At 32.6% G+C, this 13,886-nt stretch overlaps 2 protein-coding genes and 1 long non-coding RNA gene across 3 annotated transcripts; all 3 read left to right on the top strand.

Annotated features, from left to right (window-relative positions):
• Positions 1–347: 347 nt before the first annotated feature.
• On the top strand, positions 348–2,999 carry LOC107898463 (dynamin-related protein 5A). The gene is made up of 4 exons (XM_041090778.1): positions 348–864; positions 1,338–1,511; positions 2,390–2,522; positions 2,614–2,999. The coding sequence occupies exons 1-3, from the start codon at positions 790–792 to the stop codon at positions 2,447–2,449; spliced, it is 309 nt and encodes a 102-aa protein (XP_040946712.1). The 5' UTR covers positions 348–789; the 3' UTR covers positions 2,450–2,522; positions 2,614–2,999.
• A 418-nt stretch (positions 3,000–3,417) lies between these two features.
• LOC107899610 (uncharacterized) lies at positions 3,418–5,202 on the top strand. Its single transcript, XR_005911914.1, has 4 exons — positions 3,418–3,649; positions 4,338–4,402; positions 4,659–4,688; positions 4,986–5,202. It is a non-coding gene; the product is annotated as an uncharacterized lncRNA (long non-coding RNA).
• Positions 5,203–8,183: 2,981 nt separating this feature from the next.
• LOC107899607 (pentatricopeptide repeat-containing protein At1g59720, chloroplastic/mitochondrial) lies at positions 8,184–10,282 on the top strand. Its single transcript, XM_016825373.2, has one exon. It carries the CDS (start codon positions 8,325–8,327, stop codon positions 10,158–10,160), a length of 1,836 nt encoding a protein of 611 aa, XP_016680862.1. The 5' UTR covers positions 8,184–8,324; the 3' UTR covers positions 10,161–10,282.
• The last annotated feature ends 3,604 nt before the right edge of the window (positions 10,283–13,886 follow it).

The following is a 13,886-nucleotide window of genomic DNA, read 5'->3' as shown; positions in this document are numbered from 1 at the left end:
TCACATCTTGATTTGATGATAACCATCCCTCAAGTCTAACTTAGAAAAGGAAAGAAAAAATATCTTTTAACTCTTCAATAATCGGGATGAGAACTTCATCCTTAAAATTTAATTGACTTAGTTGCCTATAATCTACACATAATCTCTAAGACCCACTTTTCTTATTCATTGTCACAATTGGTGAGGAAAATGAGCTACTACTATTTCTAAATTCTAATGACACTGGCAGCCACCATCTATTGCACCATCTTTTTTAACTTAGGGCCCAGGGCCCGTTCAGTTGTGCTTTTGACAAGGACTTTTTCCTCAAAAAGTACTTTTCACTCCAAAACATTGCTAAACAAACATTGGTTGAGTGAAAATTTTAACTTAAAAAAAAGTATTTTTCTTCAGATGTAGGTCTGTTTGATTGGCGGAATTGATTTTTCGGAAAATTAATTACAAGTTTTCCAGTGTTTGATTGGCGGAAAATGATTTCCTATTGTAAAATATTTTACAAAACAAGGAAAAAGGAGTTCTTGTTTTAGGAAAATGTCTTACCATTTTGAATTCGGTAAGACATTTTCCGGAAAATGACCCATTCTTCTCTCCTTTCCCCTTCTCCTTCCCTTTCCCCCACCCCTTCCCTTTCCCGTTTCGAAGCCTACAATCGCCTCCAAGCCATGGTAGTGGCCTTCGGAGAGAAGTTGCCGATTCCCGAAAATTGTAGCCCTCAGCAGTCAATCTGATGGAAAAAGCTCTCTCCTTGAAGCTTTGCTTGGATTCCGTTTCAATGTGCGTGAAATTGAAATGGGTACTCAACAACCTTTCCTTTTGCAGATGGTTCATTACCGTTCTGCACTTGAGCCTCGTTGTCGCTTTCAGGTGGTTTTTGCTTTTAGAGTTGGGTGCTTTTGATTTAATAACTTTATTTTTAGGGGGCTTGTTTTTATGTTTCTATTTAAAGTTTTTTATTGATTTTTTTATATGCTGAATTGGGCTTTTATCTGTGTTTATTTAATTTATATGAAGTAATAACTGGATTTTGGATGGAAGAATTTCAAATTATATAATCAAAAGAAATATTTAAAATCAAAGATCGAAAAATTTAAGGCTTTTTCTTTATAATAAATTAGACGGATCAATTTTGTTAAATATCGATAATGTATCTATTTACCAAGGATTCATTTTGTTTTAGATCTGAATAATCTTAAACTATAGGGTTAATGTTTGCTAGAAAAAAGTTTTTTTTTCTGTAACATCTGGGTATTCATTGAGTAAATGCTCCATTTGAGCAGCTTCCTATGTTTGCATTGTCTTCTTTTTCGTTGATACTTAAAATTGACAATTGAAAACAGGAAGAAGATTCTAAAGAATATGGAAGTCCAGTTGTTTCAGCATCAACAATTGCGGATGTCATAAAATCAACAAAGACTAAAACTTCAGTTTCTCCTAAGCCAATTGTAATGAGAGCTAAATTTGCACACTGTCCTAACCTCACCATCATTGATACCCCAGGACTTGATCTGAAGGTAGCTTGCTGGTTCATCTGAAAAAGAAAAATTCAGACTTGGATTGATTGAAATCTTTGTAGCAAAATGATCTTATTAATGAATCACATTATATTGATTGAAATATTTTGTTGCAATGCAGCATTTTGACACTATAAAAAGCTAGTTCATCTACCATTTTTTGTTGTTTGAAGTCTGAACTTTAGGGGTAAATGTGAAGATTCTAACTGTGTAAAGTTTCATGCCTCTTGAGGTGCCATTGGCTCGCATGCAGCTTCTGATGTATGAACTATTTTAAGGCTTGAGTTAGCATTTTCCATCCTTTGTAGGCAATAAAAGTTTGTTTCTACCATATTGCAGTGAGAAGAAACCTGTATAACTTATTTGCTGATGATATTTGTTATCCAAGGCTGGATTTTCGGACTTCTTATTTTCGACTCTATTCAGATTGAAATTATTTGTTATTCTCCTTCCTCTGTTAAAAGTTTTCACTAGGTGAATGGAAATGCAAAAAATGTGTCTTTTTTTGTGTATAAAATGCACAATGTTGGGAGCATTTGTACAAGACCATAAGTACCAATTTGCTATGACATAAGACCATAAGTACCAATTTGCTATGACTGGCATGGTCGTCTTACCTTATATGTTCTTGCAATTTCAAAGCCCTTGCACTAGTAACAAAATCTATTGAATGATAAAAAATTGCCATAGGATAAGGTCTTCTAATGTCTAAACTTGCTTTGTTTATGGTGTTGTTTGATCAATTGTAGGTACAAACTATAATGTTCAATTGCTCATTAGATATAATGATATAGAAGATAATGTTTGTGTTTTCATTGTTGCTCACCAATTGTTGGGTGATAAATCAATCTCCAATTTTCCTTTAAATTTTTTCGCAGCTACTTGGTGACAGTCATGGGTTTAGTGACTCCATAGAGTGTGTCATTAGCATTGGTTGACACATATTCCGTGTTTATTAAAGGCTTACCACGACAACCAAAGGTACTGCTGGTTGTCATTGTTGGAGACTAGGTATGTTACAAGGCTTATTATGTATATCATCACCATGGTGTTATCGCTTATCATAATTTGATGTAAAAACATGTGATTTATCTGATTGCAGGCCTTGTCATTTCTCTCACTAGCCGCGGCTTGCTCAACTGCTAGTGTGAGAAGTCTTTTGGTCAATGTCAGCTCGACATATTGCCTGCCAAAGATATGCAGTAGATATCAGTTGTCTGCAGCTATGGCTTTCATGTTGTGGTTTCTATCCTTTGCTTTAACTCTCTTCAATCTTTGGCTCCTTCTGTCTTTGTAGCGACTCGCAACTTCCAAGTTCCAACCCTTTCTTCATACACAAAAAGTTCAGCAGGCTGATCCTGACAATTCCATAGATGTTCAAATTAAGAAGTGTACATTGACAGTATTATATACAAACATCAAAATCTTGAACGATAAAATTGAATTTCAATGTTTTTTGAATAAAGTTTGCTGCCAATTTACGATTCATTGATTCATTTATCTAGTTCATACGATTAATATTCTAGCTTAATAATTGAGTATTATTATATATTATATATTTAATTTGATTTATTTAATTATAAATAAATCATTGCAATATATGTAAAAACAATTTAAAATATAAAAAATTATTAATATATATTAATATATGTAAAAACAACTTTTCCGGAAAATATTTTCAGGAAATCTGCCAAACAACAGAAAATATTTTATATAGATTCAATCAAACACCAAAAAATATTTTTCAGTAAATCATTTTACAGAAAACTAAAACATTTTCCAAAAATCATTTTACGAAAAATATTTTATTGACAATCAAACGAATCCAAAATTTTTTTAGCTTTTCCTAAGCTAAAAGTGATTTTGGCTGATTATTTACATTTTTATCCTCCATTAGTCTTCTCTCAAAACACACGGTAGAATCCCAATTTTTTCTTCCTTTTCTCTTTCTAAGTTTTTTTTCTCTACTTCTCTTCTCTTTTATTTTCTTTAATTCTTCCATTTTCTTCAAGATTGTTGCTGCTCTCTCTCTCTCTTTCTTTCTTTCTACTCCTCTAATCTCATCTTCTCATTTTAACTCTCAATTTAATTTTTTCGTTTTTCCCATTTCAAGTTGTTCCTCCTTAATTCTTCCACCAGTGAGCTTCTTTTCTTCTGCGATTGTTTTAGTTGTTCTCTTCTTCTCTTTAATTGTTCCTTATGCTTAGTTTAGTTGTTTTCTGCAACTGTTTTGGCTTGTGAAAGAATCAAGTTTTTTAGCTCTTGATATTGGATTGGAATATTTCTATCTCTTATGATGAAACAAGAAAAAAAAATCTTATAACAATTGATTGTTTGATTTTTTTTAACGAGATGGCGATTATTTATTTTTTCTGGCTTTTCTTGTGACAAACTTTTACCTTCAACGGATAATGATGATGTTGAAGGGTTTTTATTTTTATTCTTTATCTTTGTTGTTTTTCATTTCCATTCCGTGTTTCTCTAAGTTTATATGAAGATTGAGTTACATAAGTTTGCTATTTTTAATTGATGTTGGTTTCACTACTCTATATTTAGATTGTTAAGTAGTTTCATTAAGTAAGTTTGTATCTTGTTAACTCTTGACATTAACTCAGTGAAACACTTTAAGCATAGAAGTATATCTACATGATGACCTATTGGTGGATGAATGCACATTTGTAGGCTGTGGTGTATAAACTTGTAAATCATTAGGCGCTCTTTGAGAGATTATTTACTTTTGCCAGTCTCATGTGATGAATATCTTCTGTTTTGTTCCCCTATTGTTGTCAATTGTTGAGAAAATGAATTGCAATTTTTATACCACAGAAATCAACTGGTGGAGTTTTGTTGCCCAAATCAGCTGTCAAGTTTGAGAGGTATTTGATGGGGAGGTATGATGACAATCTGTTAAACACCTTTTTCCCCTTTTCAAATGAATGCTTGAGATGCCTTAATTCATTTTATGATTTCAACTTAAGTTAGTTTCGGTCGGTGCCGAAGTAGGAAAAGTGGAACCTAGAAAGAAGGTAAACAAATTCAGGAATTTTCTGAGCAATCTCATGCTAAGTGATGCCTGTCAAAATGCTGTCATTTTCATATGTAGTTATTCTTCTAATACAATCTAAAAGAATTCCTATACTTTTGTAGGTTCTTTTCTCGGATTTAAATGCTTATGAGGTTAGTTAGCATTCCTTTTTGGCGAAAATAATTTTGTGTTACATTGGGTTGTCTTATATGTCGATATTCAGCCTAATTAGAAAAGAAATTCTAGTAACTTGCAAGTTTAGCAGTAAGACTATCACTAACTATTAAAATGATGGTATCTATTATAGCGATGAATGTTTTTTTAGGCATAATCTCTAGTTCATTCATTTGGCCGTAGGTTTCTTTGGCAAACATAATAGTAATGTTATTTTTCAAAAAGTTGGGTGTACTGCACATGAGGTTTCTAAAATGCTATTGTGTTGCTTGCAGGTGGATTTAAGAAGAGATACTAGGCATGTGTTTTGTAAAGAGAGTGACTTGTTAATTGAAGTTGATTGAAGTTTTTTCTAGTCTTTTGTTTTAAGATGAAGAATCAATTGTATTTCGAAATTGAGCAGTTATTTGCAATTATAATGTTGTTCAGTTGTTGCTACATTTATGTTAGTAACTTATTAGAGATGATAATAATTGTTTAAATGTTAAGAAAGCTTGGTGTTCTTAAACATGCCTTCATAAAATCTTTGGGGAATAATATTGACTCCATGTGAGTTGTGAAATCCACTGACTATTTTGATTTCACTGATTTTTCAACAAATTCTAGAAGATATTTTCCTGTTCTAACAAATAGCTGGAAACGTTATGCATCTCTATGTTCTTCAACTGATAAGTCATGTAAATTCTTAAAACGCTGGCATTTCATTTATGTAAGACATTTTTTATGGCAGAAAGGGTAAGTTATAGTTTTGAAAAGCAAACGATGGTCGTTGTTGCTACAATGGCGATACACAAACTTATTTGAAAATATGTCGGTCGAAATAGTGCAGATTTTACGGAATACAAAAATATTAACAGGGCATATGAGAATATTATTGATTTAGAAAATGTGCATGATGGAGAAAGTGAAGATGATGATGATGATGGTGAATCAAACAATTCAAGTAGTTTTGAAATTGAATTAACTAACAAAAGATGTTGTAGCTTCTAGTTCAATGAATTCACTTTGAATTGTAAATGCTAATATAAAATTTTTAGTATTTATATTTGGTATATAATTATTATCCCTTTTTGAAACTTTAATCCAAATACATGTAATATTTTAATTTGTTAGGTTTATGTTTTTTTATGTTATGTTAATATCTAATATGGTTTATATATTCAAATTACATTTTAAAATAAAATAATACAAATGTGTTAAAATCATTAATTAAAAATTAAAAAAAATTATTTTTTAAAATAATACAACTGTGTTAATATCTAATTACAAATAATTATATTTAAATATTTAAAATATATTATATATTATATATTTAAAATAATTCATGTTAATTAATTAGATTTAAAATTAATATTATATATTAAAATATTAATAATAAGTTATAATAAATTATTTTTTATATTCTTTCTAAAATATCATAATATTAACTAATTTGAACATTATTTAAATACATATTTGTTACTTCATATTACCATGTCTAAAATTGACATTTTATTTCTCAAAAGCACTTTTCAACAGCAATACTAAACACTTATATTTTAAACTAAACTTCTCAAAAGCACTTTTTCACAGTATTTTTCAAAAGTAATACTAAGCCATTAATCTTCTAGATGGTTGGATATCTATATGACCTTATTTCGACAGCAAGACTTCCATTCTTCAATGGAATCCTATGGTCTTGGCCTCTTAAGTGGCAACTCTCTAGACTTAACAAAAATATCCTCAAATTCTACCAAAAACTCTAGCAACCCTTTTTTTTTTCTCATAAAATTCTCCTTAACCTTTGATTGTGTGCCGGTAGTCATCAAATAAGAGAAAAGATATAACTCCATCTTTATAGTCATAGGTTGTATTACTTTCGAACACAACTTAGCTTTCATCAAATTAATTGCACCAGATTATATACCACTCAATTGACCCCACTGTAATTGAAATTTTATTATGGGAGCAATAAAATCCCACACAATGGGTCCAATTTCACTAACCATTGAACCTTTAAAACAATACCACATCCCTTTAAAAGTAACACCAAAAAATTAGTAGAGAAGTGAACCTCCTTACATTGCTAAGGAACTCTTTACTCAGTCCCTAGTAAAAATTCAACCCCCCTTTAACTATGGCTATCATTGTTTGACATTATTTTCAAACAGGCAAACTCAAATTACTCAGACTCAAATTATTTCATGTACCATCATCCTAGACATCAAAGTTCAAGATCATCTAAACAATTTACAAATGACTCGAACTCATTCTCTCTATCGCTCTCTTTTAACAATATGTAATAGAGTTGGGATCTAGTACATGTATGTCCATAACTACATTGAACCCTAAAACAAAAGCATAACCCTATTTTTTTTATCCTCAATCTTAGTAAGGCTAGGAAATTTGGTCCTAGGTATGGGAACATTGGTAGAGGTAGGTTTGGTAATAGTTTGAGAACGATTAAAACCAAAAAATTTAGTTGTACTCTGCGAAGGCTGATTTGGAGAGTAATTAGTTTTAGGATTGGCTATACTCTGAAAGAACTGACTAGGATTATAATGTGATTTAGAGTTAGTATTCATGATAGTTTCTAGCAGATTTATGCAAAGTAGTGTAGTTTCATTTCTAGTTAGTGTGGACTACAGGTTTTGCTTGCCTAGCCATGTGAAGGGCATCAATTAAGTTCTTTGGCTTAAGCAACTTAAAGTACTAAGAAAAATGCTTAAGGTCTATGAATTAGAAAGGGAAAGCTGGTTGAGGACACTTGCAAATTTTCATTGAATTGTTCAACGGGCCCTGTTTGCTTCAATGCGACCAACTCTGTCATTAGATCCTCAAATGCTGGGGTGTAAACATATATTCATGTTGTTAAAAGTCTAGAATTTGGATACTGAAGGACTTACGATCTCAGCCTTTACTAAGATAAATATTTTATTAATTTTTTAAAAATAAACAATTTACCATATTTTTTAATATTTACATTATAGTATATTTATTTTTTATATGATAAATCACATAATACATAAAAGAAAAGAAAATGATAATATATTATGAACTTGAAAGCGGGTTGAGTAGGGTTAGGCTCGAACGTTGAATATTAGAGTCTAAACTTATCCAATACTTAAAATAAACTTAATTTCTTGCTCAAACTCATTTTTCGAGCTTAATATTTTTTTAAACCCTTTCAAATTTCACAAGCCTACCATGCCATATATAGGCGAATTGAAATTGTCTTATTTAGCTAAGAACGAAAACATAATCTTTCCGTTACTAATTAATAGATGGGTGATTCAAATTATCAATCAATATAATTTATCTTAAGATGAAATCATTTTTGAGCTTGAATTTAACAATTATTTCTACATTAGACCTCAACTTTTTTTCAAATTAAATCCTAAACTTTGCAATTGTTGATTGATACACTCTTGAATTTTCTTTTTCAACTTAGCCCTTCAACTTGGCACTTTTCTCCATTACTACATATCTGGCCTAAGAAGCCCAACCACTGAAATATCAAGATTCGTTTTTGTTTTGGGGGGCTCCCCGGAAACCTGTCATCCATTAGAAAGCCACTCAAAGCATCCGCTCTTAATTCCGAGTTGGAACTGAACTACCTATTCTTACAACGAAGTATGGCGCTTGCAACAGGGCCACGTCCACCTCCTCTGCTTCTTCCATCTAAAGCCATCAACATCCCAAACCCTCCTTCATTCGACCCCCACAGTCGCATCCTCATCTCTTTGAAACAATGTACCCACATCTCTCAGCTCAAACAAATCCACGCCCTGACCCTTCGTTCCACTTCACCGTACCATCCAAAAACCTTCTTTTTATACTCTCAGCTTCTTCATTTCTCTTCCTTCCTTGACTTCAACTACGCTCTTCAACTTTTCAATCAAATTCAAAACCCCAATTCCTTCATGTGGAACACACTTATAAGAGCCTGTGCCAATGATGTTAACAACAAAGACCAAGCCATGAGGCTTTATTTGGAGATGCTAGAGCAAGCTCTGGTTTCTCCTGATAAGCATACTTTTCCATTTGTTTTGAAAGGTTGTGCTTACTTGTTTGATGTATCTGAAGGGATACAAGTTCATGCCCATGCTTTGAAACATGGGTTCGGTTCCGATGTTTATGTAAATAACAGTTTGATTCATTTTTATGCAAGTTGCGGGTTTCTGGACTTGGCTGAAAAAGTGTTTGTTAAAATGCCTGAAAGAAGCTTGGTTTCCTGGAATGTGTTGCTTGAAGGTTTTGTTCAGTTTGGTAAGTTCAATAGTGCTCTAAATCTGTTCAGGGAAATGCGGAATTCGTTCGATCCTGATGGGTATACACTGCAAAGTATTCTAACTGCTTGTGCTGGTCTTGGGGCTTTCTCTTTGGGTGCGTGGGTTCACGCTTATTTGTTGAAGAAGTGTGATTTTAATTTGTCCATTGATGTTTTCATCAACAATTCTTTGGTGGATATGTATTGCAAATGTGGGTCTTTAGAATTAGCTCACCAGGTTTTTAAGAGGATGCCAAAACGTGATTTAACTTCATGGAATCATATGATCCGAGGATTTGCAATGCATGGTCAAGCTGAGGCAGCAATTAGATGTTTTGATAAAATGATTAGGACAGAGCGTTTCAGACCAAATTCCATTACGTTCACTGGCGTTTTGAGTGCTTGTAATCATAAAGGCATGGTTTCTGACGGTCGTCTGTATTTTGACATGATGGTTACTGATTACAAGATTAAACCTGCATTAGAGCACTATGGGTGTTTGGTTGATCTTCTAGCCCGTGCAGGGTTTATTGATGAAGCTCTTGACCTTGTATCAACGATGCCTATGAGACCTGATGCAGTCATCTGGAGAAGTCTTCTTGATGCTTCTTCTAAGAAGAATTCAAGTGTTGAGCTAAGTGAAGAGTTGGCCAGGCAAGTCGTTGAATCGGAAGGAGACATTGGCAGTGGTATTTATGTGCTGTTATCAAGAGTTTATGCATCAGCTAGTAGGTGGGATGATGTTGGATCGGTAAGGAAATTAATGACCGATAAAGGCGTAAAGAAAGAGCCTGGATGCAGCTCAATCGAGATGGACGGTGTTGCTCACGAACTTTTTGCAGGAGATACATCTCATCCTCAAACTAAAGAAATATACCAGATGCTAAAGGTGATTGATAAAAAACTAGAATCGGTTGGTTATTCACCTGACTATTCACAAGCACCTATGATCGACGAACTTAATGAAACTAAACAACATTCCCTTAAGCTGCACAGTGAAAGACTAGCCATTGCTTTGGGGCTTTTGAAGTTGCAACCAGGTATGCCAATACGTATTTTTAAAAACCTTAGGGTATGCAATGACTGTCATGAGGTAACGAAACTGATCTCCAGAGTTTTCAATGTCGAGATTATAGTACGAGATCGTGCCAGATTTCATCACTTTAAAGATGGCTTCTGCTCATGCTCGGATTATTGGTGATAATTGTTCCAAGTGTATAGCTAGAACAAGTAAATTACATAATGTACATGACAATGAAATGTGTCACCTTTTATTGTTTGTGGCAACATTAAGTTTTCATATGGATGATGCCATTCTTACAATGCTTGAGGCCACTTGATTTCTGCAGTCTGCTGTACAAGTTTTATGTTCCAGATGCCAATAACAACATAATTATTTCAAGTTCACAGAGTAGGAGCTGAAAACATCCTCAATAATTCAATTCAAGAAGCGTGCAACAAATTGCAACAAAAATAACTCTACAAGACCTTAAGGGAGCAAAATTAAAAACTGCGAGAAGTTAGAACAGAAGCAATAAGATAATCTATAGCTTGAATTCGAAAAGCTTGAAATGATGACCTTCTTTCATAGCAGGAACATTACTCAATACTGAACTTAACCCAACTTATCGTTGGAAAAACTGCAGTGGGATGTAGGAGACTCGATGAAAACTTATAGCTTATATTTGAAGAGTTTGAGTAGGATGTACAAAGCATGTTGATTCTGAAACACCTATGACATTCCCTCAATGTAGCTCATGGATTTATTCCTTGTTTTACAAAGTCTCTTGCCACTGGAAAAAAAATGTACCAAAAGATAAGTCACATAGATCATTAGAAACCATGTAACGTGAAACAAAACCGAAAGACTAACCATAAATAAAATGGTATAGGGGTACTTGATATATTTACCCAATGAGATACAGTGCTCATTAATAAAACTGTTAAGCATGTTCAAATCAGACCCTTGCATCAAGGGTTATATACAATTGAGCTAATTCTGATCAAAATTTAGGTTTATCATGACAAGTTTATATAATTGGCTTTCATACAATAATTTTCCAAAAACAAAATTGTCCAAAGGATGAAACAACTTATTTTAGTCTTTGAAGTATATTAACCTTCTATTTAGTAGACTAGTGCAACATCATACTGGTGACAAAACCAGAGTTTAGTTTATGCAGTAGATTAACTCTGTTTAGTATGCCTAATGGCACATCATATGGGCTAGTTCTCCCACAAAATGTTGTTCTCAAAAACTAGCCGTATAGCATTAAAATACCCTCCATTTAGTACGGTTAATTGTATATGAGCAATAAACTCAATCACAAAGATAACAATGTCGACTATGAATTTGGAGAGCTACCAAGAACTCAAGATCAAGAATCCTAGGTACATAAATTAAACCCCCAAAACAAAATTTTAATCTAGCAAAGGTCCAACGTCCAACAATTCCACTTAGATGAAAAATCACATAAGATAATGTGTGCTTACGACAAGAACGAAAAGGCAGTTCATTTTGAGCTAGAAATGTTTCGAGTACGGATTATATAACCTCAACTCTTAATGCTACATCATATATTTGATGATACGATTGAGAAGATGTTGCATTTGGATCTACACAAAAGAATCACATTTGCAAATTCTTGACGTTGCAAGTTGCAATCACCAAATAGAACACAAATGCTATATGAATAGAAAAAGCAATAACCAATGGAATGCATATGCAATTAAGATGAATATAAAAACCAGAGCAGCAGAAAGAGAAGTCTAACCTTTTGATGCTGATGGAACTCTTTGTTTACTCGTTGATGTTCATAATTTGTCTGTTTAGCATCACTTGTTTGTTTAGCTGGTTTAGCTTCTTTGCTAAATGTTTGATTTATCAGTGATTTATTTGATTCATTATTGCATTTGATTATGGTAACTTATTTTAGATTTCTGGGTTTGATTTCACGTCTTTGATGATGCTTCGGTTCTATTCGGCTTTGTTTAATTCATTTTGAGTTTGTTATTAAAAAGAAAAAGAAATGATTGCTTTTCTTGGCATTATTATTGATTTTGGGTAGGATTTTCTTTTTATCTTTTGGGTTTGCATGGATGTGATTCAGATTGGATCGAATAAGGCCAGAAGATTAGTATTTTGGGTCTAACTGATTGTTCGTGTTCTGAATTTCATTTTGGAGGTTCGGTTTTTCTTTTTGGGTTTCTTGTTTTGGAAAATCAATAAAAAAGGAGCAACAATGGGATAGCTAAAGGTTCGGTTAGGTAATTAGTGTTTCATGTAGGAGTGAGTTTCATTGTTAGAATTGATTGGATCATACTATGTGGAGAGCAGTAGAAATTGTTTTATAATAGATTCTATAAAGCTCCTAATCTGATAAGAGCCAACACTCCTATTTCGATGAGGACTACCATCTGAGCGAACTATATTAGAAACTTTAAAATTCTAGCAAATGAGTACTCAGAAAATATTCTGCAACTTCAACTTAAAAGACATGTGAAATGGTGATTTAAAGGGGAAAAAATAACTAAAAATGACTACTCAAATCCCACTCTCTAAAGTGATAAAATTCTTTATAATAATGCCTACTTAAGCACCCAACCTAGCATGCTTCTGAAGGATGGTAGAGGTTGCTGCCAGTGTTTGAGAGACCTAGTTGTCACATTTTTCTGTTGATCCCAATGGCTCTGTTTATCGATCAAATAACGCTGTTATTTATGCCACCTCAAACCAACTACAAAATCCAAGACAAAAACCATTATTTATGCCAACCCAGAAGAACAATATGACATGTTAGCAAGATCCATAAACAGAATTCCCACTGGGGGTGATGCCTTTAAATATGGAATGATAGGGGGTGTATAAACCAATTCTTATCCCAGAATTTTCTCCTGCCAAAAAATGAAACAGAATTATTCAACTCCCAGAATCTTTACTTCAGAGAACAAAATGTCCTTACTAATGCATCTTACAGTCTAGAAGAGAAAAGTACCTTACAGAAAATTTATGTGATATTATTGAGGAGTTTTAGGTGACTCAAAATCACTAGATTCCCTCACAAAGCATCTTCAAAGCTGTGATGTTCAAATAATTGATGTTCAAAATCACTATATTCTGTACAGTAGGAGGGTAGCATAGAAAAATTTGGCTTCAAAATGTTTTTAGTTATCTAGGGAGTCATGAATCAGAGGCCAAAATGTTTTTAGTTAAAAGTAAGAAGCATAGAAAAATTTGGCTTCAAAAATTTTCTCAGGGTTGAAGATATTGATACTTTTATGTGTTGTAATATTATGCACTTGGACAATATTGTTACTATGTGGTGTACTGCTAATTATGTATTTGGATAATATTATTTCTAGTACTCATTATGGTTTCGAAGCAATTTATAATTATTCAATATTCTTACTAGTATTCATTGTGGATAATATTTTTTCAATTTATAACGATCAATATTGTAGCTTATTATTGAGTATTATTATAAATAATCATTGCAATATATGTAAAAACAATTTAAAATATAAAAATTTATTAATATATATTAATATATGTAAAAAACAACTTTTCCGGAAAATATTTTCAGGAAATCTGTCAAACAGCAGAAAATATTTTACACAGATTCAATCAAACACCAGAAAATATTTTCCAGTAAGTCATTTTACAGAAAAGTAAAACATTTTCCAGAAATCATTTTACGGAAAACATTTTACAGCCAATCAAACAGAATGTTGATCATCTTTTGCCCAAATAGAAATGACCTGCCAAGCTTTACAACAAAACAATAATTTAATAATGATTTCTTTTTCCAAATAGAAATTATCTTTTATATGCAAAAGACATCAAAGAAATTGATATTCTCATCTAATCGTAACTCAATTTATACTAGAAATATGCTCCACTCAAGACTATAGTCTCCAAGGAAAACAT

Source organism: Gossypium hirsutum, chromosome D04, assembly GCF_007990345.1.
Source record: "Gossypium hirsutum isolate 1008001.06 chromosome D04, Gossypium_hirsutum_v2.1, whole genome shotgun sequence".
In the NCBI taxonomy this organism is placed as follows: Eukaryota; Viridiplantae; Streptophyta; class Magnoliopsida; order Malvales; family Malvaceae; genus Gossypium; species Gossypium hirsutum.
This window is presented reverse-complemented; position numbering and strand designations above follow the sequence as displayed.

Coding starts and splice junctions, on each gene's coding strand:
- LOC107898463 (XM_041090778.1), top strand. CDS start 790: ATGGGTACTCAACAACCTTTCCTTTTGCAGATGGTTCATTACCGTTCT. Junction 865..1,337: donor AGCCTCGTTGTCGCTTTCAG/GTGGTTTTTGCT, acceptor AATTGAAAACAG/GAAGAAGATTCTAAAGAATA. Junction 1,512..2,389: donor CCCCAGGACTTGATCTGAAG/GTAGCTTGCTGG, acceptor ATTTTTTCGCAG/CTACTTGGTGACAGTCATGG.
- LOC107899607 (XM_016825373.2), top strand. CDS start 8,325: ATGGCGCTTGCAACAGGGCCACGTCCACCTCCTCTGCTTCTTCCATCT.